Raw genomic sequence first — 24,204 nt, 5'->3', positions numbered from 1 at the left:
AAAGGTCCCTTCAGCATCACCAAATCCTCCCAAGGCAGTCTGAGCACTAATCCTTCCTCCCTATTTAGTGGCATTTGCATCAGCACCATTCCTGTACCCAGCACAGTGCCACCCACGATCAACACCTTCCCATACGTTTACAAGGAGGGGATGGGTGGAATAACAGGGCTCTCCCCTACAGGTAGACTAGGAAGTAGCTGGCAATTTAGCATGGATGAGTAATTTAATAGTTTATTTTAAATGGAAAACATTGGATCTGCAGTAATCAAATTTTATGTATTTTGAGTATTACAACAGATAACACAAAGCAATGGAAACATTTGAAAATGCAGAAATAGTGCAAAATTACTTCTATGACAATACAAGGCAACTGGCAGCATTTTCAAAGCAACAATAGGAAACAGATCAGATAAAGCACTAACATATAGCATAGTAGAAATGCAACTGCTCTACAGACTTTTACATATTGTAGGACAAGAAAATTATCAATAACATATAGTTAAACCTATAAAAGAGTAAGTAATCCACAGCATTTGAAAATTAGCCTTAAATACCAATTTCCAGACAGAATGTAAGTATAATTTGATTTCTTGCTGAGCATATTGCTCAAAGTTTTCTGATATTTGTCTTGGCTTGTATTTTTTTTGCATTATGTATGAGAAAATGATATGTTATTGAAGTGCCCACTGTCTTTTAAGCACTTGCACCATGAAATTAGAGTCAACAGTTACCGTTCAAGAAATAAATGAAACGAAAACTGTAGTAGGGCAAAATCCTGCTTTGAAAAATGAGGTAAATAAAACCACAGATATGGCAATATAGACATTTTAAAAATTTCATAAAGCACATAAAGTGCTACTGCATCAATTCCATCAGGAAAAAATATTTGCAAATGTATATCCAAAACAAGTGTTAAACTTCAGTTCTATAATGCTTGAGTTTAGGAGCTGGGGTGATGATTGATTTTTATATTCCAGGTAACACAATAATGTTCACTTTAAAACAGTGATTATGCAGCAACAATCATATATATGTGTATATATATTTGTAACTGCACCTTCAAGTAAGTTATTTGAAGATACACTTATGGTGATAAAATCACTTGAAGAGCAACTACTGCATAAACTTCTGAGGAATGGCTTGTCAATTAACTTAAATCCTTTACAGAGCAGTTTCATTTCTGAAAAATTCATCCAAAATTACAACAAGAACTAGGACGCTGGAATAAAATCCAGTCTTCAGGTTGTTCCCTTAAGAATAAAACTATTGTTTAATTTCTAAGCATTTGACTTGACAAGGAAAACTTATTTAGAAAAGCTTTACTAATGAAACAAATTGGCTCAGAGATTATAGTAAAGAATTAAATATTATATGTTTTAAAACCAGCCTTGAAACATCAAAATAACTTGGAAGAATGATTAACTGTGTAAGCAAGTACTAGGGCAGATATAATTGATTCAAAAACTAAACAGTTTAACTGATTTTTTTTTTATTTTATTAGACTTTTATTAACCTGAACTGTGTGGAGAAGCTGATGATACAAGGATTAATTTGACTGCATTTAATCCTGAGGTGTTCATCAAGAAACAGGTACAAACGACATATGGAGCAAAATACACAAAGCTCAGAGATCCTCAGGTATGTTACTGCCCTCTTGGGAACCTGAATGGAGGAAAACACAGAAAAAGTTTAGATCGTAGAAGTAACCAAAAGACAACTCAGAACTGTATGGTTAATATACAGGGGAAAAAAAAATTTCTGCAGTTCCCCATTTGTATTTGCATTCTCTTTACAAAGTCTGGATTTAGAGCACTCAAATTAAATGTCCACATTTTTTATACAGAACAAGAGAGAATTCTCTTCTTGATAAAATCTACGGTACCATGCCGAGCTTTACCCTTCCTCTTAGGTCTGGGGGTTTAAATTTAAGGCTTTCAAAATATTACAATCAGTTATGGTGCTGGAAGAAGGAACTTCAATTGCAGAACTCTGTTCACACCTCCTTGACCAGCTGAGGTCAGGTAGCCAAACCACATTCTTAACTCCACAAGAATGGAAGAGACAAAGTCTTAAGAAACTATTCTTTAGCATTCACAAATGGTCAACCATGAAGTAAATGAGAATACCCCTCACCTGGAAGAATCCTGCAGCCATGAAAAATGGAAATAATGTTATGATAGCATCTATTTTTTGCAGTATGTCTCAAATACTTAGGTACCAACAACCTACTAATGGGCACAGTCCAAATACTATTTCTGCTACTAGATTTGATTAGGAAATCTTTCACCATCATAAAAGAAATTGCTTTTTCATCAAAAAACTAAATGTTTTCAGAATCTTTTTTCAAGGAAGTCCCAAATATTTTCACAACATACTAAACCTATTATTTTAGCCTACTTGTTCACATTAAGAATACATTTAAAAGACGGTTTTGTTGAAATTTCTGTATAATACCCTTCAAAATATAAGATTAATTAATAAATGTCACCTTAAGGAATAGACTTGTAGAACAAACAGTCCAAGAGACCTCAGCCCAAAGCTGCTGACAATTTTTAAATAATTCCAGTTTTGTGTATCTCCTGCCTTCATCTTGTATTCATACAACATTCTTACAGTAATGGCAGCAAACAGTTTCAGGTGAAATAGTCCTATTATTAGTATATGCAATGAATTTGTATCTTCTCATTTGCTAAATGAAGTTTGGCAACTAAAACCAAAGATCAGTATCTCAACAAAGAAGCAGAACAACAGGAAGAGTTTTGCAGATTAGTGGAAAAGGCTTGGGACCTGCAGTGCTGCTATTTTAACGTTTGTTCTTGCACCAACATTTGCAATGATGCAAATCCTTCTTCTAAAATGTCCTTCTGTACTCGTATATACTGTCCCTTAGAAGATCTGCTCTTAATAATTGGTTTTAGAAGCCAAACTTCCCTTCCACAGTAGTTTTCAACCTGGAAAATGATAGGATAACTTTCATGAATAAAGGAGTAAGCATGGAGACTGTTTAAAAAATTTGACTCCAATATAAAACATCTTGGAAAGAACCTCTAAACCTTTTCTGCAAACTCTGTTATCATGCAGGTCTTTATCTACACTGCATAACTATTCAAGTTGCATGCCTGGGGTGGGTTTGAGCTCCAGATTTAGACCACCTACATCTACCTGTCTACATATGTGTTAAATGCCAAAACTCCTATTCAGTTCAGTGGAAATCCAGACAGTTTACTCAACAGACTATACAGAACTCACTCAGCAGCAGATACTCTCCCCCCACTCGCAGCCTGGACACCTCAACATCCTTAGATGTTCCAATGGCTCAGTCTGCATGGCCTTGAAAAAGGACATTGTACCCAGCATAGTGCAGGCCTCTAAATATGGGGGCAGGGGAGAGGTATCTCAAACTCATGCTTAATATCCAGCAACTCCTTTTATGCCAAAGAAAAGCATGAGTCTGTCCCTGGAGAGTGGGGGATTGTCTACATATGGGTAAAACCAGAATGAATGAGAATGATTTAGTATTAGAATTAAATGTTCAGCTTCTTAAAATGTTAAATACTTCTCTCACATTGCTTTATTAACACACACCCGCAAAATAAAAAAGGCAAATTAGGATTATGCTGTGATTTCCTGGACAAGCCATGAGTTTGTGTAACCTGGCACATGAGTCATAAAAACTCACCCTTTCTGCAAGATAATAGTAAAAAATGTTTTTATTGTCATGAATTATAGAACCAAGTCATTTATGCTGACTCTAGCATTGAATTCCATTGTAAGGCCTTCTCACCCATAAATCTTAGTACACACTAAATTTGAAAACTTACAAGTAATTCTCAAGTGTTCAAATGAAAACATGCACTCTGAGTGCATATGCAGTAATACATAATAGAGGAATTTAAAGCAAAGCTTTTCAGAATGAAAATTATAGTCACCCATCCAACAGCAGAAATTATTTTAGCTCTAGTTTTCCTTTTAAATCAACATCAATGAAGAACCCCTATCAGATGGATTCTTAGAAATCACATTTTAAACCCTTTATGGAAGACAGTTTCCTCTCCAGAGTTTAAGCATCACCTACTATGATCACCTTCATCCTGCACCATTTCTTTAGTAAAGTGATTCCTTTGTAGACAGCTGATATCATCATGATGATCCAAAAGAGTAGAACTATTACAGATGTGATATTATTTTAATAAAATAAAAATATTTAAAATTTTAAATAAGCATACCCAGAGTTTTCTTTCAATACTCCAGAACTTCTTTTGACTTTCTTTAACTTTGAATAACCTTCTTCTTTCTGCTCACAACAACCAACCAAACAAAAAAATGGGCAAAAACCAGTAAAGATTAGTAATACTATGCCAACAGTTCAGCTAAAAAAGTTGTTTCTGAGTGAAATGCTTAGTTTAATGCAAAGTAATTAATAAAAGTTTCTGGATTCCAACATAAATATGATTTTAAGTATGTTTATATGTACAGTGGGGAAGTAATTAAGACCAGAGCGCCTTTGAAAATACCCTTTAACATTCTGGGAACTATGACTTTCAAAACAACTGAACATTTTTGATGTTCAAACTTGAGATAATGACTAAGGCTTGCTCTTCAGAGAAGTGTTTAGTAGTGTCCCCAGTTAGTCCCATTGCATTTTAATCTGGAGAGAGGAGGAATCTGACTAATGAGCACCAGAGAGTCCAACCCTACACAAGTTAACAGATGAATCCTTCTCCTATTCCTGAGACTCCAGCTGAAATTTCCCTAGAGCTGTGCATCCACCGCGCTAGAGTACAGCCATGGCAGTGCTGCACTGGCAGTGTGCCAGGCAGGCAGGCAGAACTCGCTGTCTCCTGACACTTCCCAAAATCACCTTGCAGGGCTCAGGCAGGTGCCTGTGCTACTCACAGCCTGCCTGGAGAGTGAGGAGTGCATGAGGCACTTGTGACTCTTGACTAGAACAGCACTCCTTCTGCATTCCAGCACTACTGCCAGGCCAACTGTAAGTTCTCTGCTTGTCTGGTCTGCCCAAGTTGTAGTGTGTCTGCATCATTCCCAGTGGCAGGCAAAGGACTTCAGCACCTTAATTTGTATTGTGGTGGAAGTTTTCCTTCAGTACTCAGAATTCTGGGGTTGTTATTCTTATAACCACAGTTATATTTAGTTGGTGATTTTCTTCTCTTTGTGAGACTGATTCTATTGCTGTAGCATTGCAGTGCTGGGCCTGTAACTACTGACTCAGTTGTAGCCCTGTGGAAGGGCCTTTCCCAGCTGCAGTTGGATCAGGCCAGCTCAGAGCAGCTGGGCTGGCCCTTCCCACACCAGCTCCTCTCTTCCCCGCTGCAGCCTGAGCTCCAGGGTATGAGTGTGTTCCTGCAGTGGGCCCCTGGGATTGCTGTACTGGCCTTTTCTGAACTACACTGAAAGCACAGACTGTGTTCTTTTAATTACAGCTAAAACTTCCAGAATTGTCTTGTATTTGGCTTTAAAAGCATGACAAAACAAAAAGTAATTTCCACAGAACAGTGCTGAATTCAAGCGTTTTAAATGAGACACAGAAACATTGAGAATGCCCACAGTTATACTGGGCAGGATAAAACCGTTTTTTGTAGAATCAGAAAATCTGCTTCAGAAATAGTAACATCATTAAACATTTAGTAGTATCTTTTTCTGGAAATAAACATTTTCAATGAACACCTGAAGTAACTGTACCATAACAAATGGTTTTGTCCTGGTTACGGTTAATTTTATCCAGAGCAGGCTCAAAAAGATTTCTTAGTGTGCCCATTTTAAATGGAACATGCTAAGATGCAAAAAAATTAGATTTCCTTTTATCTCTTAATTTAGGTCCTTCTGGACTAGATTAAGGGGTGTTTGTGTGTGGGGAGGTTTACCTGTCTTCTTCTGGCACAGCCTTTCTTTACAGATGCTTCCATATTGCTCTCCTTGACTGACAAAGTCAGTTTTGAGGTCAGTGTTTCACATGGCAGATATTTGTTCTCTGTAATCATCTGAAAGGATAGAATTTCATTAGCAAAAAAAAAAAAACCCACAAAATTTTGGGCAAGTTTTCTAATTGTTAAAATTACCTACTTTTCAAAAGGTGCCCTCATAACACAAAGTTGAGATAACCTACCAAATTACATGTTATGGATGCAAAAATGGATAAACAAGACATTTCATCCATGTGCCCAATATATGGGATACCATCCTCCTAAAAAATGCACTAAAATCAACTCAGCTATTTATTTTATTGAACTGTGGAAAGAATAATAGAAAAATTAGGTGTACAGTACCTCCAACAGTCATGGAATCATAACTTTTACACAACAGAGATTTAACTTCGAAGATAGATCACCTATCTTTGGACTCTTTTGGTCAAGCTATGAGAATTTGAAAGACTAACCACTCCAAAAACCTCTCTTGTTCTAGTACTTGACCATTCTTACTCTGAAGATTTTTTTCCTTATGTCCAGCAGGATTTTTTCCTGTTGTAATTTGTGCGTTTTTTGAAACTGTAATTAAACTTGTATTTGCAAAACTTTCATGTTTGTCTAAGAGCACAACGCCTTACACACAAATGCTGACATCACTGCACAATTGATCAGGTCTGAGGTTCCTTCCAGAGGAAGGAATCAGTCCATTAATAGGATTTCATATGAAGACGGACTGAACACCAAAAAATTTTACCATGTTAACCTCACACAGATCTTGGCAAACTGTTAAACTCTCTTAAATAAAGGAAAATTAATTATCCCACTTTACAAGTCCAAAATAAGTGTGTATCTCACATAACTCAGTATATCATCTTCCCTTTCAGAAAAAAAAACCCAAAACAGCAGTGGCTGAAAACATTAAGTTATACTGTAGAATTCTGGAAAACTATATTGAGAATGATGGTAAAACATGATGAAAGCCATGCTTTTATTGCTTAATGTTGTTTTTGAATATACCAAATTTGTGAGAACCAATGAGAATGAGCCCTGTTATTTACTGTACCTGTTCAAAGTTAGATTTGGAATGATGACTAGTTATCTTAGCAATATAGTCCGTAGAATGGCATGATGCTTTATTTTCTTCCCTTTTGGCAATACAAACTATATCTTTGAAGAGAGATTCATGAATATTTAATCCCACTCCTTTATTTGATCTCTTTGTTTGTTGCAGTGATAAACTGGAATCTGTCATTTTATTGTCTAATTTACAAATCTGAGAATGCACTTCCTTTGACTGGTGTTGTTTCTCAAGAACTTGCACGGTATTTTGACTTGCAAACTTTTTTCCCCTTCTTGCACTGGAATTGGGAGATTCATATGTATTCAGGCTCAGATTGGGGCTTGATTTCTGAAGCACCGGCCCAACATTCTTAAGAAAGAAGAGAGAATTTGCCTTTTTGTGATTGACTTCACTTGAATTTCCACCTGAAGCTGAGTTTTCAGAAAAATCAGAATTATTAATTTGTCCACCAGACTCTGTTTTCCATTGAAATATGGATGTACCATGTTTTGTGTGTGTCTGCGTCTTCATTACCTGAAATATGCTGCTCTCAGTAGGATTTTTGACTGGCAAACTTTGAACGTGTTTGAAAACTTGTGTAATGCTGGACTTGTGCACAGTCAGTGTAGAAGATGAAACACCCATAACTTTTATTGGTGAGTGTCTTTCAGCATTTTCCCTTTTCTTCCCATCCGTTTTATTTGTTGTCTTTCCATTCATTTGAATCAACTTTCCTTTGAAAATTGGTATAATTTTGCTGACTTTTGGGGGAGGGAGTTCAAGGGCTGAATTTACTGGTATTTCTAAAGATTTCGCAGCTGGTAACTCCGGTATTCCTGGTATTTGCTTCTTACGCATTGATTTATGTGTTGCTTCAGTGCTAACCTCTCTTGTGCATTCCCTGCTACTCGAAAAACCGCGTGTTCCTGTCTCTTTGATCAAACGCTCCATCCAGTGGCTGTTTTCCGTACTACATGGTGAAGGAATTCTAGGCAAGGTTGGTTTCCTTGGAGTAGACTGCGTTAGAGATACTACACAAACCATCTCACTATCCAATTTCATATGCTTAGATTTTATTTCCTGAAATACAACAAGAATTGATAAACTGAATTAACTGGATTTAAAAGTCTGATAGTGTCATCTAATGCATCACTATATGACATCAACCTAACACACATCACAATATATAAGCACATATTTTTCTATTTTGAATTAGAATGACTATATTTTTAAACAACATTTAGTTGTCACTAAAAATTAAGTCGTTATTTTTCATCTCCTCCAGTGCTTTGTTTATATGCTGGAATATCATATTTCTCAGAAGAAAAGACAAATTTAAATTACACTCATTATCTTGGTTTAGTGCTTTCCAACAGGATAATGTCTACCCCTTTTGAGATGGTCTGCAGAGGGTTTGACTGACAGGGCTCCTTGTCTCTTAAGACTTCTAAGAGCATCTGTATTCTGAGAAAAGGACAGTTTGGATGTCTATAAAAACTGCACATGACACAGAGGAGCCATTTTAGCTTTGATCACTGAAAAGACAAACAGGAACTGCTTTCTGTAAGAGGATTATAGTATTTTAGAATCTCTGCAACTTCTGTCGCTATTCTTTGTTCAGAATTAATTACTTCATTTCTTCTTTCACGACTACCAAAGAAATTTGAGTCTCAGCCTTTGTCACAACCTCAAATTAAAGGAGATTTTTTACTTACCTCTTCATCACCAGACATGGAGTAAATCTTACAGCTTGACTGTTTTTAAGTTCATAGAACTTTCTTTCTTTATTATTATTATTATTATTATTATTATTATTATTATTATTATTATTATTATTATTAAGATCATCTAGTTCCAGCCCCACTGCCATGGGCAGGGACATCTTGCACTAGACCAGGTTGGTCAAATGCCCATCTGGCCTGGCCTTGAACACCTCCAGGGATGGCACATCCCCAGCTTCTCTGAGCAACCTGTTCTAGTGTCTCACCACCCTCATAGTAAATATTTCTTTCTAATATCTAATCTAACCTACCTTCTGTTAGTTTAAAGCCATTCCTCCTTGTTCTGTCACTGCATGCCTTTGTAATAGTAATAATAGTAATAATAACTACTACGACTACTAATGTTATTGTTATTATTGCTATGGAAGATACTTGAAAAAGTTCTGGGTATCCAACTGTTAAAAAGCATCTATAGAATTGCAAATACTGATAGCAACTAATTAACACTAAGTCAATTTTTTTTTGTATTTGTGATATGAATAATAACATAACAATGGCAAATAATGTAATTTTTACTTACACATTTAATTAAACGTTACAGGATTGATTGTTGTGAAAAGCACAGTTATATCCTTTAACTCTGCTCTGAATATGATAAAGACCTCTTTATACCATGACAAAGTACACGCCATTAATTGTTTATGAAAAAACCTCACACGCACCGGAGCCCTGGAGAGTTCCTGTGTAGCATAAAGTGCTTTATTTGTCATCTTTACTGGGAATCCACATAGTTGTGAAAGATTGCTCTTCATGTCAGAAAGAAAAGAGTTCACTACACTGTCTGCATCTGTCCTAGGGAAATACTGCACTGGCTGACTTCGAATGCAATTTAATGGGTACCTGAATAAGTGTTAAAGGATACATATGTTCCTACAACAATTTCTAATCATCTTTGTTGAGAAGCAAGCATGAACACGTTCTAAAGGTTTTTTAAAAAGATGAACAAAAGCACTTAGTTTCTTAAGGGACTGAACCTTGTAAAGCTACAGGACTTTGGCATGATTATACCATACAAGTAGAAAAGATTGCTCAATATAAGCAATCCTTAGTCTAGTCTTTTCTTGCAAGAAAATTCCCTTTAAAGCAAATTTTGTTGACCATCTTTTTACAGGAATTTAACTCTTCCTTTTACATCCTTTTACATCACCATGTAGAGTGGCATTATCATGTTTACGGAGGCTGTGAAGCAAATTGTTCTATTTGACTTAGTATTATTCAATATCAGGAGAGAGAATTTAGAGAGAAACAATTCTGTAATGGCTTCTATAAAATTATCAAAGAAGAAAATGTGGTGCATTCAAAAATGAAAAGCAGGAAATGCAGTAGAAGAAATGTAACAAATATCTTCTGAAAGGATACGTGAAGAACCTTTCCCCTATTGGTCTGAAGTAAATACTCAAGTATATTTTTGTCTCTTCAAGATCCTCAGGAAGAATATATCCATACTTTAAAAAAAACAAACACAAAAGTGTATTACAAATACAGACTCAATAGGCATAAAAAAGAAGGGAAAATGAAAATTGCATATGGTTCTTACCAGACTCTTCCAGTGCATCTGAAAATCTTTATATGAACGGAAAGGAGATTCTGGAGGAATTATATGGCTGATACTTATGATCTGACCCATTTTCATGCTGTGCACAGGTAAAGAAAGGATGCTTAGAAAGAATGTCAAAAATCCAGCTAAAAATATCCTTGTCTTTTGGAAAAAAAAGTTGTCATTCAAAGTACTTACAGATTATTTTTATGTTTTGAGGACTAATACTGTCAGCTCATAAGTTTATGACATAACAATAGCAATATCTCCTGAAGTGTGGAAAAGAACTTGGCACTTACAAAGTCTAATTTCTCTTGTCTGTAATACTCAGTACAAATGAATGTAAAACAAAAGCATATATATCATTACTTGTCATATTTTATGATGAAAACTCATCGTTTAAAATAGAGATAGTTTATGGCAGAGATGGAAATATTTTTTCTTTAAATAGACACTTTCTGCTAAAATTATATTTGAGAAAAATTTTTGCTTATGCATACCATGTGAGTAGTACAAAATTGAAATAATATTTAAATCTGCAATGTATGAATCTTTGGTTATTTTTTTCTCATTTTCCATAACACTGAGATAGTAAAAGCCAAAAATAAAAGATTCCTGAATGTAAAACAGACTGCAAAACAGAAGTGTTCTTATCACTAGTATCAAATTCACAATTTGTAGGGCAAACATTCCAAGAAATGTTTATTTCTGCTGAAATGCAAACAGATTCCTACCTTGGCAAAACATAGCACCAGTTACGTAATATGGAATGTTGGTGAATAACTGTATTTTCATTCCTGTCAAACAGCTTTATAGTATTTGCTGCAATATCAAAATCTCCCAGCTTAAAACAGAAAAAAAAAGTTATTTGCAAATATTTCTACAGCAGTCCCAAACTAAAATTTTCAAAAATAATTGTGTATTGCAATATGCTGAAACTCTATTATTTTTCTATCAGCTCTCATAGACTTGTTATTTCAGAAGATATTCCCATTATCCTGTTATCAAATAGCACATTAGCTCATGTTACAGCCTACACTTCCACAAACTATACAAGGGTTAAAGTTTATTTAAACCAGTGAGATTTAAACTTTCTTTGAAACAGTACAGGAGTTTGTCAAACTGAGAGCTGTCTCACTTCCATGCACATTTTTTAAAATTCAAATCAGAAACCTATGTTTGACATTCCAGTAACTATGTATATCACTTTGCCTAACCAAGTGCAAATATCCAAGCAACAGAATTAGTGGGACGTACAGTTTCATCCTCTGAGATGCCTAAAAACACCACACATTTTCACAAGGTCAAAACTTGACCATAGGGCACAATCAAAGACAGAGATTTGAGAAACATTTTATCTTTCTATGGTCTACCAGGGTTTGCATTTATTCACTGACAGGGAAATCCAGACATTTCTGTCTTAGAAAGGTATTGAAAGCATCAAACTGATAATTAAGCCACATCATAATCGTTTCCATCACGGGCCTCTGTCATTTGGGAACTGGATTCCTACAGATAGCTTTAATGTTTATGCTGTCCCAGGCAGGTCTCAGGAGAAATCCTATTCTCTTATTCTAATAAAGAAGAGCTTGAACTAGAAATACTAATTTTAGAAGAAACCAACAAGCCTAACAAATACACCTCTGCATGTATGGATCATATTCACCAAAGGTGAGATGGCTGTCACAAAGGATGGTAAGTTTCAGACTCAACCTTGATTTCTTAAACAATTTATTTATTATGCCTATAAGCATCATAGTCCTGTCTGTTCCAGTATTTTGGAAGCTGCATAAAAAATGAAGCAGATTCCATGATAATCATGTACAGGGACTTTGAACATGGTGCTGACAAATCACCTGTAGCTTCACTGTTGTTACTCAAAACTGTCTGTGCATTACAGTGAGACTGAGTGCCTTCTAGAAAACATTGCTAGAAGGAAATCTAGAATCACAGAGACACTTCACTACTATATTCTGTAAGCATTTTTGAATGGTCTCTTAGCATAGAATCTCGATTGTATAATGTTTGCTAGAATGTATCAATATAGATACAATACGGATGTCATGCTCTTGTAACAGGTGCAGATAGTCAATGAATATGATTAATGTTTTGATGCAATCAGGAGTAAGCATTCCTATTCCCATCATGCCAATTGGAAGTCACCAAACAGAATAGAAGATGAGATTAATAAAACAGAGTCATAGAAAATATAACTAAATATAACTGGCTTATACCTCAGGGGGTGGCAACCGAATGGAACAAGCCTCCACACTGATGCAAAGTTGTCTCTCTGACACATTGAGGTCTACAACTAAATCAAAAAAAGGTACAGAGGTCTGTTTTGAATTACAGTTCATCTGTTAGGCAGAAAGCTAACTCAATGTTTATTTAAGGTAATTGTTAGTCAAAATGCTGCATTGAAAAATCAAAAGGCTAGACTTTCTCAGCACAGAAATTAAAATCAAGTTCATTTTAACTATGAAAAATAAAAGAATAATGAAATACCACCATAGAGTACACCTTCCTAGAAACTCAAGGCTGGCTGTGCAACTGGATGCTTGATACTTATATCCTTGATGTTCAAACACCCATTTTCAAAGCAAATTTAGTTCTTACAACCATTTGCTACACTGTGTCAATCAGGCCAGTACTATGCATCCAGAAGTTGTCAATAGGAAAGACTATACAAGCAAGGCAAGCATTCATGGACACACCTCCAGAACTTTCAGTTAGCTCTGAGTTCCTCAACGTATGTCCCTATTACAAATTTAGGCTCCAATATCCCCAAATGTAAGCTTTAACTTTGAGACTGGAATAAAAATATTACTTTGCAGCTTTTGCAATAGTTAAACAGCATGCTCTGTGACTTCGATTTTGTGAAAGGCAAATGTGGTACATGCTGGACAGTCATTATAGCTCATCTGTTACTACGGAATTATTTTACATCACTTGCAAGACTCATCATTTGAGGGAAGTGCATTTAATTGAAATAATCATAACTTTAAACTGGCAAATTTCAACCTATGGCTGTAGATTAATAGCATTAAAATTACCTTTTTTGTGGGTAATTTTTCAAAGGATCAGTTGAGCTGACAATTATTACAGAGCATCACCTGCCATCAAGTGTATTTTGACAGAAGTTATTTCCAAATGAAAACCAAAGACACTGTGTTGGTAATACCAAGATCATGGAAATGTGAAAGTACTTAATTACATCTTTCTGTCTCAAGTGTACCATTAATAAAACTTGTACTCACCCACAGCATTTTGCCTTCCTGAATGAGACAAAAAGTCTTTTCCTTAACAAATAAAATAGATAGGCATTATTTTCTAAACCACATGTCTAACAGTATTTATGCAAAAACCCCCAAACAAAAAATGAGAAATCACACAATTTTGTTTGTGTGTGTCAGGAATGCTGAAAGGTGTGCTTCTTTTAAGGAGTAAAAACCCCCTCTTATCAAGTAACTTTTCACTGGTTCATGAATATCTTCTGTAAAAAAGAAAGACGTGTAAAAGTATATTAGTGGACAACAATTTGCACATTGCTTTTTCCTCCCAGTAAGGAGGTACTACTTATAATCAACACAGGAACACAGAACTTTTTAAACTGGCTAAAAAGTTAATACATGTCTCACGATTGAAAGTGAATCTGTATAGTATTGCTGGTATTACTACACATTTTACAAAACATTATCAGTATTGCCCAGCTTTGGCAACATAAAGAATTAGACAAGCTGCCTGGTGTATCAGGGTCACATTGCTGTTGGTCAATGTCTCTGTTGAAATCAGCTTTGTATCAGCTACCATCTAGCCCTCTACTTCTACCAGCTACTCCTGAACAAGTTGATTTCATTCTCAGATCCATATATTTTGAAGATACTGAGAACAGACTACCATGGCTGGAAATAAGAAAACAACATAAACACTTTCCTCAGAGTCTATCAGAAATGTTTGTATACAATTGCTCTACTTTTTACATGCACACTACAATATCTGAAGAACATCTGGTTTTCCATACTTTGGCAATTCAAATTTATCTTACACAGGACCTAGTAGAGAGATGTCAAGGAGAGGAACTATCATCTAAAAAGTCAAAGCTTGGTAGAAGCAGAGCATCTGACAGAAAAACACTTCTGTACTAGAAAAGCCTGCAAACCACATGCAGAAGTGCCACTGCTGAAAGCATGAATGTGAAAAATAGGCCTAATTTTTAGAAGATATTCACTGTCCAACAATTTTTGGTTTGGAAATTATTAATCTGGTACATTGCATTCAGTTGAATTATTTGATCTGTTAAAAAGAAAGAAGATGAAACAGTGAGTGGTATGTCCATTCATATCCAGTTTATTAACTTGAATCATTGAACTTAGATAAAGGAACAATGAAGATACAATTAAAGAAAAAAATAATAGGAAAAAGGAATGAAACAATATATTATAATGAATGAAATAATTTGGAAATTAAATTATGGAAAATAATTGCAACAATAAAGAACTGAAAGCTAAATGCTTGATCCCTAACCCAGGTAAGTCAAATACCTTGCACCAAAAGATGACCAGCCTTGTTCCATTTGGGTGCAAGTCTGGCTGTAAGTGTGTAGGAGAGACAGGTTTGGAGAATGGCTGGAGTAACTGTTTGTGGTGCTTCCAGCTAATAACAACAGTGAAAAAAAGAAACATACATTATTAATAATTTAACAGATCTTTTTCAAAGGCCTCAGTCAAAATTTAATCAAATATACTGCTGCTGCATCTTGGAGCCAAATCCTAGTGTCTGTCACACATCTTTACTTTTCATCTACTTTGCTACAAGAGGAAGCTAGTGTAATATTCAGTGTAGGTGTTGGTACAGTAAAATCAAAAGTGAGCAATTCAGATCTACAGAAGACCCTGTGAGACTGAAGGCAGCTAAGAATAAACAAGTCACAGCTGTTCGGAGGAGTTAGTTTCTCATGGGAGCTCCTCAGGTTTCTCCCAGCACACCGGAAAGGTTCTTGGAAACATCTAGGATAAGTTACTATAAACATTGGACTTGTGAGATAATGGGTTCTAACCAATTGAAGTTTCTAGTGTGGTGTTGTGTAACTCTTTTTAGCCAATAAGCTGTAGTTCTAACCATATATAAACTGTGTGCTCTGTGTAATAAATGTCTTCACTATGAATCTCCTAGATTTGTGTGAAGTCCAGTTCCTCCGCTGTTTATTTTTTGTTTACTTTATGTAGGCAATTCCATTTCATGCATCATCAAAGTAAGGCACACTACATCTCCTAAAATGTTTTCACAGGGCTGATAACAGACTTGGGGAAAATATTAATGGAATTATCTGGAGTAATTTAATAGATATGCAACTCTTTCCAGACAATAGACACAACATCCAAAACTGACATTACCTCTGCTGTCAAACTCAAGAACAGAGACATTTTCTTGCAATTGCAATAGATGAGTGTATCTCACCTAGCAGTACCACTTGCCTGACTGCCTGTCCTGCAGAGCTTTCTCTGGACCATTAGCACTGGTCAAGAAACTAATTATAATGGCTTAAAAAGAATTAACTAATACATCTCCAGAGGGATGTTTCTAATGAGTTCTGCAAGGAACTGCTTGCAGCTCATAGTTATTAAATACACTTCATACTTCTTAACTGCTGGTATTGGAAAACCTAACGATGACAGGTAAGCTACACATATCAACATAAAGCAGTTTTGCAGGGTGTCCTAGTTCAGCAGGAGGGACCAGCTAACCCTGTGTGGGGGTGATCAAAGCTGTGTATTCTACCCCCTCTATTCATTCCCCAAGGTCAATGGGCCATTAGCAGCAGCTGCCCAGGGAGCCATTATCACCTTCACACCCAGCCTGAGGGGGGCGGAGCTGCCAATGGGCCATCAACAGCTCAACACCCCCTGGCTCCCAGAGTTAATCGCCCATTGTGTGAGTCCCAGCCCAGGGGGAGGGACTGAGTGCTCCCTGAGGGTACATAAGGGGTGGGTAAGAAGACCTTGAAAACCTCTCGTCGGATCCAGAGCAGCAGCAGGACCTTGACAGGAGGAGATCCCCGCTCTTGCCCAGACCACAGCCCTCGCCTGCACCAACAGGTTTTTCTTTTCCTTTTGCACTGGACTCGGGGGAACCACAGGGGTCTCAGCACAAGGGCAAACAAACCCCCTTGGGTTTGTGCCCCAGGACACTGGGTTATACTGCTGGGGTTTTGTGAGTTGAAAGCAATTTCCCTTGTGTGTCAGTGTTGTTATTGTAATATTATTATTAAATTTTAGGTCTGACTTATAATCTCTCTCGTGGTGAGTTCATTTCCGCTGCTGGTTCACCTTTAAACCAGCACACAGGGTAAGCATTTCTGAACAGTATGTGCTTTACTAATCTGGATATGCATTTGCACTCTGGGAACAAAGCAAAATACACCCAACTGGCTGTGCAAATGCATTATGAGAGCTACAGGCTTTGATTACAGTCTTTTGACTCAGAAATTCTAATGCATCCACACATACATTCATAAACCCCACAGATGTTGCATACTAGAAGACAGTAAATCATACAGTTTATGGTCTAAAAATATATCAGCTGTTAAGATCAGGGGTTCTAATTCTTCTCTGAGTTTCTGCTTTGTTTCCCTGAGACCATCCTGTACAGCTTGGTAAATGCAAAGGTAAATGGGGAGCAGTTCAGCTGTCTCAACACTCCCCTCTGGAATCTACAGGGCACTGGTGGAGGGGGTGACACCAGCATGAGAGCTGCAAGTCTTTGGCCAAAGGGCAGGTTGCCGATGCCCCTATGCAGGATCAGGATCCCACTGCAATTGAGAAATCTAGAAAACTTGTCCAGGAACTTCTAAAAACTTTTGACTCTGACAAAGTACATTCACTATACCCAAATTCATAAGACACATTTTGTCTATGGGCCAGAGTTTTTCACCCTGAAACTTGGCTTCTGTAGTTCAAATTGCATGGCCTATGAAAAAGACTCATCACTAGCAACAGCAATTGCAGACGAATGTAACAGTCTCAAGAACTGTGTCATATTTCAGCACTTACAGTAGCTCCTTGTCTCTCTACATAGGCTTGACATATTCCTGATTTGTAATATGGTATCTAAAAATAACAATAAAAATAAATTAAGTGTCTGGAATGAAGAGGTGTTTCAGCAAATTTAACTAAATTCTGGTACAACAGTGACTTTGCCTTTGAAAAACATGCTACAGAATAGTTAAGCAAACATTTCATCCTGTATTTTAAAGGAGAAGACTAAAATTAGTTCAGATATTTGTCACAATGTAATCTCATTTCTAGCTATAAATACACTAAGAAGCAAGCAAAAGTCTGCCCAAAAGAAAATGGCAGAACTCTGCTTCTCTCATTGAGAACTGGATGGCATCTTACCAACTGAGTCCACTCCATTCCACAAAAAGGTTCACAATCTGAAAAGGCCATTTCAGTCAAAAGGGTAGAGAACTTATGGTGTCCTCTATATCACTAATGCACAGTGCTTTAAATGAAATATTTTTATTTATCCCTGATCCTCAAACAAAACACTTAGAGAAACACACATGTACATATAACAAATACAGTTGACCCCCAGCCTTAGTTTGGTTCAGACTGATCTAGAAGCAGCAGGTCTCACATATTTGGGATAAGCTTGAATGATGGAAAATCCTTGGCTCATGTACAAGGGAGTGAAGATGTCTTGAAAAGTATTTCAAGAAGTGTTTTTGAAACCCAGAAGTACAAGATAACCAAAGTACTGAATAGGATATCAGCACTAAATCAAAGCCATCTGTCTTGTCTATACTATTGACTAAGAGCCAACTACTTCACCCTTTCAATAATAAAGTCAGGAGGGGCCCAGTTTGAGCTCTCCCTGAATGTCAGCCTGTAAAACAGCTGGCCTGCATGGCAGGTGACTCCCTGAGCAGAGACCCCTCTCAAGGTTAGAGATTCCATACCTGAAACCAAGAGATCCTTCCTTACCCAAGGCCAGGAGATCTCTCATCTATGATCTGCAATAAGTGACTGATAGCATACTGAATGAATACCAGGAAGCATTACTAATCCTTGCAGCTACTCAGATACTTAAACATTGTGTGAATAATTCCACTGAATGGCTAATCAAATCTGAGACTAAGATGGGATCCAACTTAGGCTCCAAAAAGGAATTCAGAAAGCAAAGGGGTTTACTCCGAAGCTATGACTAAACAGGAGAACTCTTTACTCCTCACACCTCTAGTCTCTCTATGAATCATTCTAACTCAACTTTCCTTTTTATGTTTCTTCCATGTAATAATTATTAAGGCAAATCTTGCCATCAAACTTAGTGAGCCTTGTCAAACCACTGTTAAAATATTGTTAAATTCCATCAAACTCATCAAACTCTGTCAAATTGTGTTTTACCTCAATAAAACATACTGCTGCTTCTCTCTTTTGTGCATTCTGCACATCTGCAGCAGTGTGCAATACAGATACTTATTTACACAATGATACTGACCGCCATCACAACTGAAATTTGATTCAGTGTTCCAATAATAGGTGCAGAAAGGATCTCTTGATACAGGAATAATAACTGTCTATAAAAAAGGGGAGAAAAAAGTTAAAAATAGTTTTACCCACCTGATTTTTTCAGCTTAAATTTACTTTCCTCAGCTTCTGCAAACATTATACTTTCCACTTTTAATCAGTTTCCAGTGGTTCATTACAATAAACTGGATTAGTCCACATTACTTGCTCTAGAAGACGCGCAGTGGTTTAAGACAAAGACTACAGGCCTTTGGCACAGGAACAGAACTGTCCAAAAGCATTACTTTTGTCAGAATTTCTCATTTCTCCCCTTTTCTATGAAAGGGAATGACATAATGCTCGGTGAATGCTAAGGAGCATACATTTGCTTTTCAAATATTCTTTTCACCAAGTCTCAACCCACATAAAGCATTCCAGCTTCGCAGGAGAACACAGATTAATTTTAACTATTAATTGGTTTGAAGTATGTGGCCTTGTTAGTTTGAGCTGATGAAATTTAAAACAATAGAAATTTGTTTTTTCTCCCCAATAGCCAGTAAGTCCCCTGCCCAAGAAAAAAAATATTTTAAATAATTTTGTACAGTTTGCCACTGATAAGAATTTCCCTGATTTTATTATCTAATTTTAGTACTGCTAATAAAATATTTGAATAGCAACCACAAAGAGCATCTGAAACTAGTGGCCCACAAAATTCTTTACCTGCACAACTTTATCTGTGTACTCCTTATCTCAGTTTCTGGTATCTGAGAACTCAGTATTACTGTAGCAGCACAGAGTTTTTGGAGCTCTGGCAGGTTGACGAAGAACAGAGATTGCTGCCTGGTCTTATTCATGGTATGTTGTTGATTGCCCCAAGTCAGCACCTGGGTCTTAAAACAAAAAAATTTAATTCATTTTTATAAGACAGATATTTGTTTACAGAACTTTATAAACATATGGTATTAGATAAATTAATAATTGATTATCTTCTGTTTAAGTAGGACATGTAGCAATTTAGTCAACTAAAACAGCTCCGTATCCTTTTGTTATATGCAATGCATTATACTTGAAAAAGCAATTATCTACAAAAGCAAAAATATTCAGACTAAAGATAAGGACAAAAGAATACTGAGCACATGTATGTACATGTATACACCTCTGTCATTTTTGGAATTTCCTAAAAGCAGCAAAAAGAACCAGAATTTCAGACTGAGAATGTGATCCTTTGATGCAGTACTAACAAACTTCACGTCAGTGGGAATAATATGAAGTCATGGCTGTGACCTGTCTTGTTGAACACCTGTTGTGTGCTTCTATGTATTGCAGCACAGGCCAGGCTTAGTGTAATGTAATATTTATGACAAAAAATATAATGTAATATTTCATTATTTGCATAAAAGGACACCTTTTAACCAGAACACCTTTCTCAATCAAAGTGTTTCAAAGGAAGACAGGCAGGTAGAAAGTCTGCTTGTTATGAAAAGCCAGGAACAAACACTGCACACTAGAAAAAGCTGTTTTAATAGCTCTTCCCCCTCCAAACTGTTTAACACTTTTGAAAAATGGTCTGTCCAGCGCAGTGAAGACAGCACTAAATATTTTGATTTCAAATTTTATGAAGTCACCAGGTACTCATCTGAAAAGTGATTTTGTAAAGTGTGATAAAACAATTACTAACTGGAAATACATTTTGAGTAACAATGACAGGGAAAACTTTGCTGTTCTGATTTTGCTTTGCTGTGCCTTACAGTGTAACACATTAAACCGATTACTCTCAGTCATATCCTAGAGAAATCACAAGGTCAGTGTTTTATAACTGTAATTTAAAAGAAAAGAACATATTTTCTTTTTCCTTACTCCTAAAGAAAAACACATTTCAAGTTTTTTCAGCAAGCATGAAAAGTAGTTTTAAGATGCCACTCAAGACCACCACTTCCTCAGAAAATTGTGAGGGCTACAGCTCAAGGGAAAGGCCCATTTTAAACAAATGAGAAAAAAATAATATCCTTTTGCAAACTCGGAAAAGAAAGCCTGAGTCCCCTGCCTTCATAATGTTTATGGGGCATTTTTGTGGCAGAGATGTTGTGAAACACTTTCTGCAACATTCCAGTGCCCTGCTTGCTGTTCAAGGCTGACTCCCCTCCTGTGGGAACCACACACTGTAGTATGTGTAAGTTAAATCTTCCCAGGCATTTTAAGAGCTAATAGGACAGAGTGCTTGCAAAAGGCTTCCACCCTCAGGGGAGAGGATAAAGAGAAAAGTACCAGTTAACTGGTACAGAGCTACCTGTTAAGAAAGAACTACTAGTTACAAATCATAGGAAATAAACCCAACTGTCTCCTGTGCAAGCAAGAGAACCTTATGTGTGTGGGAGAAATCACACCTTTAGATGTCAATAATCACAACACGTGAACTTGAAACCATCACTGAGTTCCTGCTAAGCTGAACAGAACATCAGTCAGAGAATGGCTATCACTGTTTTTCTGTCAGAACAGTCAGGTGAGTCACAGAGTGTGGCAGCGATATTGTCCATTTTCAGTAAAAACCAGGAAGACTGAATGAAGAGCTTTCTTATTAAAGCTGAGAACACCACCAGTCTGAGGGACATAGCTGCTCTTACTGTCAGGCTGGCAGGATCTGACGGTGGTGGTGGCACATTCAGTGAACAAGTCTGAAGCCATCCTGCACACATGCACAGGATGCAGAACATTCACCTATAAGCACCAGCTTTGAGGACAGGCGACAGGTTGCACTGGGTAAATTGTATGCCACAAAAAACCCCAGACCGAACCCAATCCAGCCTGTAATCACACCGGAGCGTGTCCATGGGGCTATTGCTTTTGAGAGACCCCAGCATGTATGGACGTGACGTGGGGATGGGGGCACCCGTATTGCACCGATATGTATGTATGTATGGCCTGACTTTGCAAACGAAAATTTGGGAAGGGCTTTCCCCATGTGGGTGTGCCCTTCCAGCCTGAGCAGTGGATTTTTTTTATTATTATTTTCAGGTGAGGCACAGCGTGTGCAGAACTGGCCCCACCGTTTAAGTCCTAAGGGTGCATTTGCTACGGCCGAGCGCACTTGGACATTGATACAAATTGGTCAAACACATCTGAGACCAGACCTAAGGAAAATATGTTTTATCTCTCAGAAAACTGAAGAGAAATAGGTGCTGTGCGGGTGACAGCGCCGCACCGAGAGGAGGGGAAGGCACTGCTCCCTGTGCCCTCAGCCCGCCCGGCCCAAGGTAGGGCCATGTCCCAGGAAATCACAGAATCGATTGGGTTGGAAAAGACCTTCGATATCATCAAGTCCAACCTTTGGTCCATCTCCAGTCCATTTACCAGATCATGGCACTCAGTGCCACGTCCAATCTCAGTTTAAAACTTCAGGGATGGTGAATCCACCCCCTCTCTGGGCAGCCCATTCCAATGCCTGATTACTCTCTCTGTAAAGAATTTTTTTCCGATATCCAACTTAAATTTCCCCTGGCAGCGCTTAAGCCCGTTCCCCCTTGTCCTATTGCTGAGTGCCTGGGAGAAGAGACCAACCCCCACCTGGCTATAACTTCGCTTCAGGAAGCCTCCCTCGAAGGCCCGCGGGAGAGCTGCCCAAGGCAAGGCGAGGGGCTCCTGCCACAGCGCGGAGCTTTGGAGAAACCGTGAGGAAGCACCCAGGGCGGGGACACTCCCGGAGCCGCCTCTGCCGGGATCCCCTCACGGCGCTGCGCGGGAAAAGCGGCAGCTCCGCACGGGCGGCTCGGGGCGCTCCGCCTGCCGCGGGCACAGTGCGGAGGAGCCACCGCCCGGGCAGCCCCGGGGCACACCGGGCAGGACAGGGAAGGGTGCTCGATGCAGGCACGGCAGGCGCCGCCAGCAGCACCCGTGGAGCCCGCACCGGCAGCAGACGCGGCAGTGCCCGCAGCCCGCGCCCGGCCGTGTGTGCGCTGCCCGTGCCAGTGATTACTTGAGAGTGCTCAGGCATTGGAATGGCCTGCCCAGAGAGGGGGTGGATTCACCATCCCTGGAGGTTTTAAACTGAGATTGGACGTGGCACTGAGTGCCATGATCTAGTAAATGGACTGGAGTTGGACCAAGGGTTGGACATGATGATCTCGGAGGTCTTTTCCAACCCAATCGATTCCATAATTCTATGACCTGCGGGGCACGGGCAGCGCTCCGCGGTGCCAGGCGGCCTCACTGCAGCGGCACGAAGGGAACTTAGGTTAGAGGTCAGGAAAAAGTCCTTTGCGGCGAGGGTGGTGCGGCACGACTGGGGCAGGCTGGCCAGGGAAGGTGCGGGTGCGCAGCACCTCAGAACTGTGCGGGCAGTGAGACAGCTCAGCAGATCACCCAGTCCAGCCCCACTGCCAAGGCAGGGGCACCTGGAGCACGTGACACAGGAATGCGCCCAGGTGGGTTTGGAACGTCTTCCAGAGAGCGAGACTCCACGACTTCCCTGGGCAGCCTGTTCCAGTGCTCTGCCACCCTCAGCGCAAAGAACCTCTTCCTTCTGTTAAGGTGAAACCCGACACTGTCTCAGCCCACGCCCATCGGCAGCAGTGCCGGCACCCCGCCCTGCGGGCGCTGCCCCCGCCCCGCCCCGCGCCGGGAGCGTCACCGCCGGCGGTCACGTGGGATCGCGGGCCCGAGTGCCCTCCTTGAGGGGCGGCCCGCTCCACCAATCAGAGCACGGTGCGCGGGGAGGGGCGGGGCGGCGGCGGGCGGTGATAGGCCTGCGGTGCGGGGCTTGCGCCGGCGTGTGCGGGGCTGGTGCGGGACGGGACGGGACAGCGCGGCTGGTGCGGGACAGCACAGCACTGCACAGAACAGCACAGCACAGCACAGCACGGGACATGGTGGGCTCCAGCGAGGCCGGGGGCGAGTCGTGGCGGGGTCGCTACTACCGTCTGGAGGAGGTGCAGAAGCATAACAACAGCCAGAGCACCTGGATCATCCTGCACAACCGCATCTACGATGTCACCAAGTTCCTGGACGAGGTGGGTGCCCGCGCTGCCGGCACTGGCGCCGTGCCCCGGTCTAGGGGGCTGTCCCGGTCCCCTCCCGGCCCGGCGGGAGCCGCGTCCGGGCCCGCGATGGCGCCCTCGGGAAACAGCCCCGGGCGGATCCCCCTCCGGGCGTCTGTCAGGCAGCACTGACCCGCCGGTGCCGAGCGTCGTCCTCTCTCTGCCTTAAACTTTCGGCCTTCGAATTTCAAGGTGAATTTGCAGGAAAGGAGGGCGAGGAGAAAAAAAACCCCTGGAGTCAGTGTTAAGGGCTGAGACAAGCAGGCGGTCTATGTCTGTCTTGGGTGCAAGAGTGGGACAGTATCCTTGCTCTAGTGTGCCGGCTGAGACCAGCATTGAAAGTGAAGACTCAGCTGGGACCCAGAACC

General features: G+C 39.4%; 2 protein-coding genes across 3 annotated transcripts in view; one reads left to right on the top strand and one right to left on the bottom strand.

Moving 5' to 3' along the window:
- Positions 1–1,064: 1,064 nt before the first annotated feature.
- The window catches only part of C4H18orf63 (chromosome 4 C18orf63 homolog), a 23,552-nt gene continuing 412 nt past the window's right edge, over positions 1,065–24,204 (bottom strand). Inside the window, exons 2-15 of one of the 2 annotated variants that reach the window (XM_071554920.1) lie at positions 19,527–19,696; positions 18,799–18,877; positions 17,352–17,408; positions 14,844–14,955; positions 13,560–13,601; positions 12,537–12,613; positions 11,037–11,146; positions 10,303–10,399; positions 10,125–10,210; positions 8,700–8,733; positions 6,988–8,064; positions 5,883–5,999; positions 4,227–4,294; positions 1,562–1,662 (exon numbers count right to left, since the gene is read on the bottom strand). In XM_071554920.1, coding sequence (XP_071411021.1) covers positions 1,644–1,662; positions 4,227–4,294; positions 5,883–5,999; positions 6,988–8,064; positions 8,700–8,733; positions 10,125–10,210; positions 10,303–10,399; positions 11,037–11,146; positions 12,537–12,613; positions 13,560–13,601; positions 14,844–14,955; positions 17,352–17,408; positions 18,799–18,877; positions 19,527–19,696 — 2,145 coding nt within the window. In that variant the 3' untranslated portion in view covers positions 1,562–1,643. Of the gene's footprint in view, positions 1,663–4,226; positions 4,295–5,882; positions 6,000–6,987; positions 8,065–8,699; positions 8,734–10,124; positions 10,211–10,302; positions 10,400–11,036; positions 11,147–12,536; positions 12,614–13,559; positions 13,602–14,843; positions 14,956–17,351; positions 17,409–18,798; positions 18,878–19,526; positions 19,697–24,204 lie in introns of both variants that reach the window. The other variant, XM_071554919.1, reaches the window with a different exon arrangement.
- CYB5A (cytochrome b5 type A) overlaps positions 23,547–24,204 on the top strand; it is a 16,019-nt gene continuing 15,361 nt past the window's right edge. Inside the window, exon 1 of the mRNA XM_071554922.1 lies at positions 23,547–23,809. Coding sequence (XP_071411023.1) covers positions 23,666–23,809 — 144 coding nt within the window. The 5' untranslated portion in view covers positions 23,547–23,665. The remainder of the gene's footprint in view (positions 23,810–24,204) is intronic.

This window comes from Pithys albifrons, chromosome 4, assembly GCF_047495875.1.
Source record: "Pithys albifrons albifrons isolate INPA30051 chromosome 4, PitAlb_v1, whole genome shotgun sequence".
NCBI classification, from domain to species: domain Eukaryota; kingdom Metazoa; phylum Chordata; class Aves; order Passeriformes; family Thamnophilidae; genus Pithys; species Pithys albifrons.
This window is presented reverse-complemented; position numbering and strand designations above follow the sequence as displayed.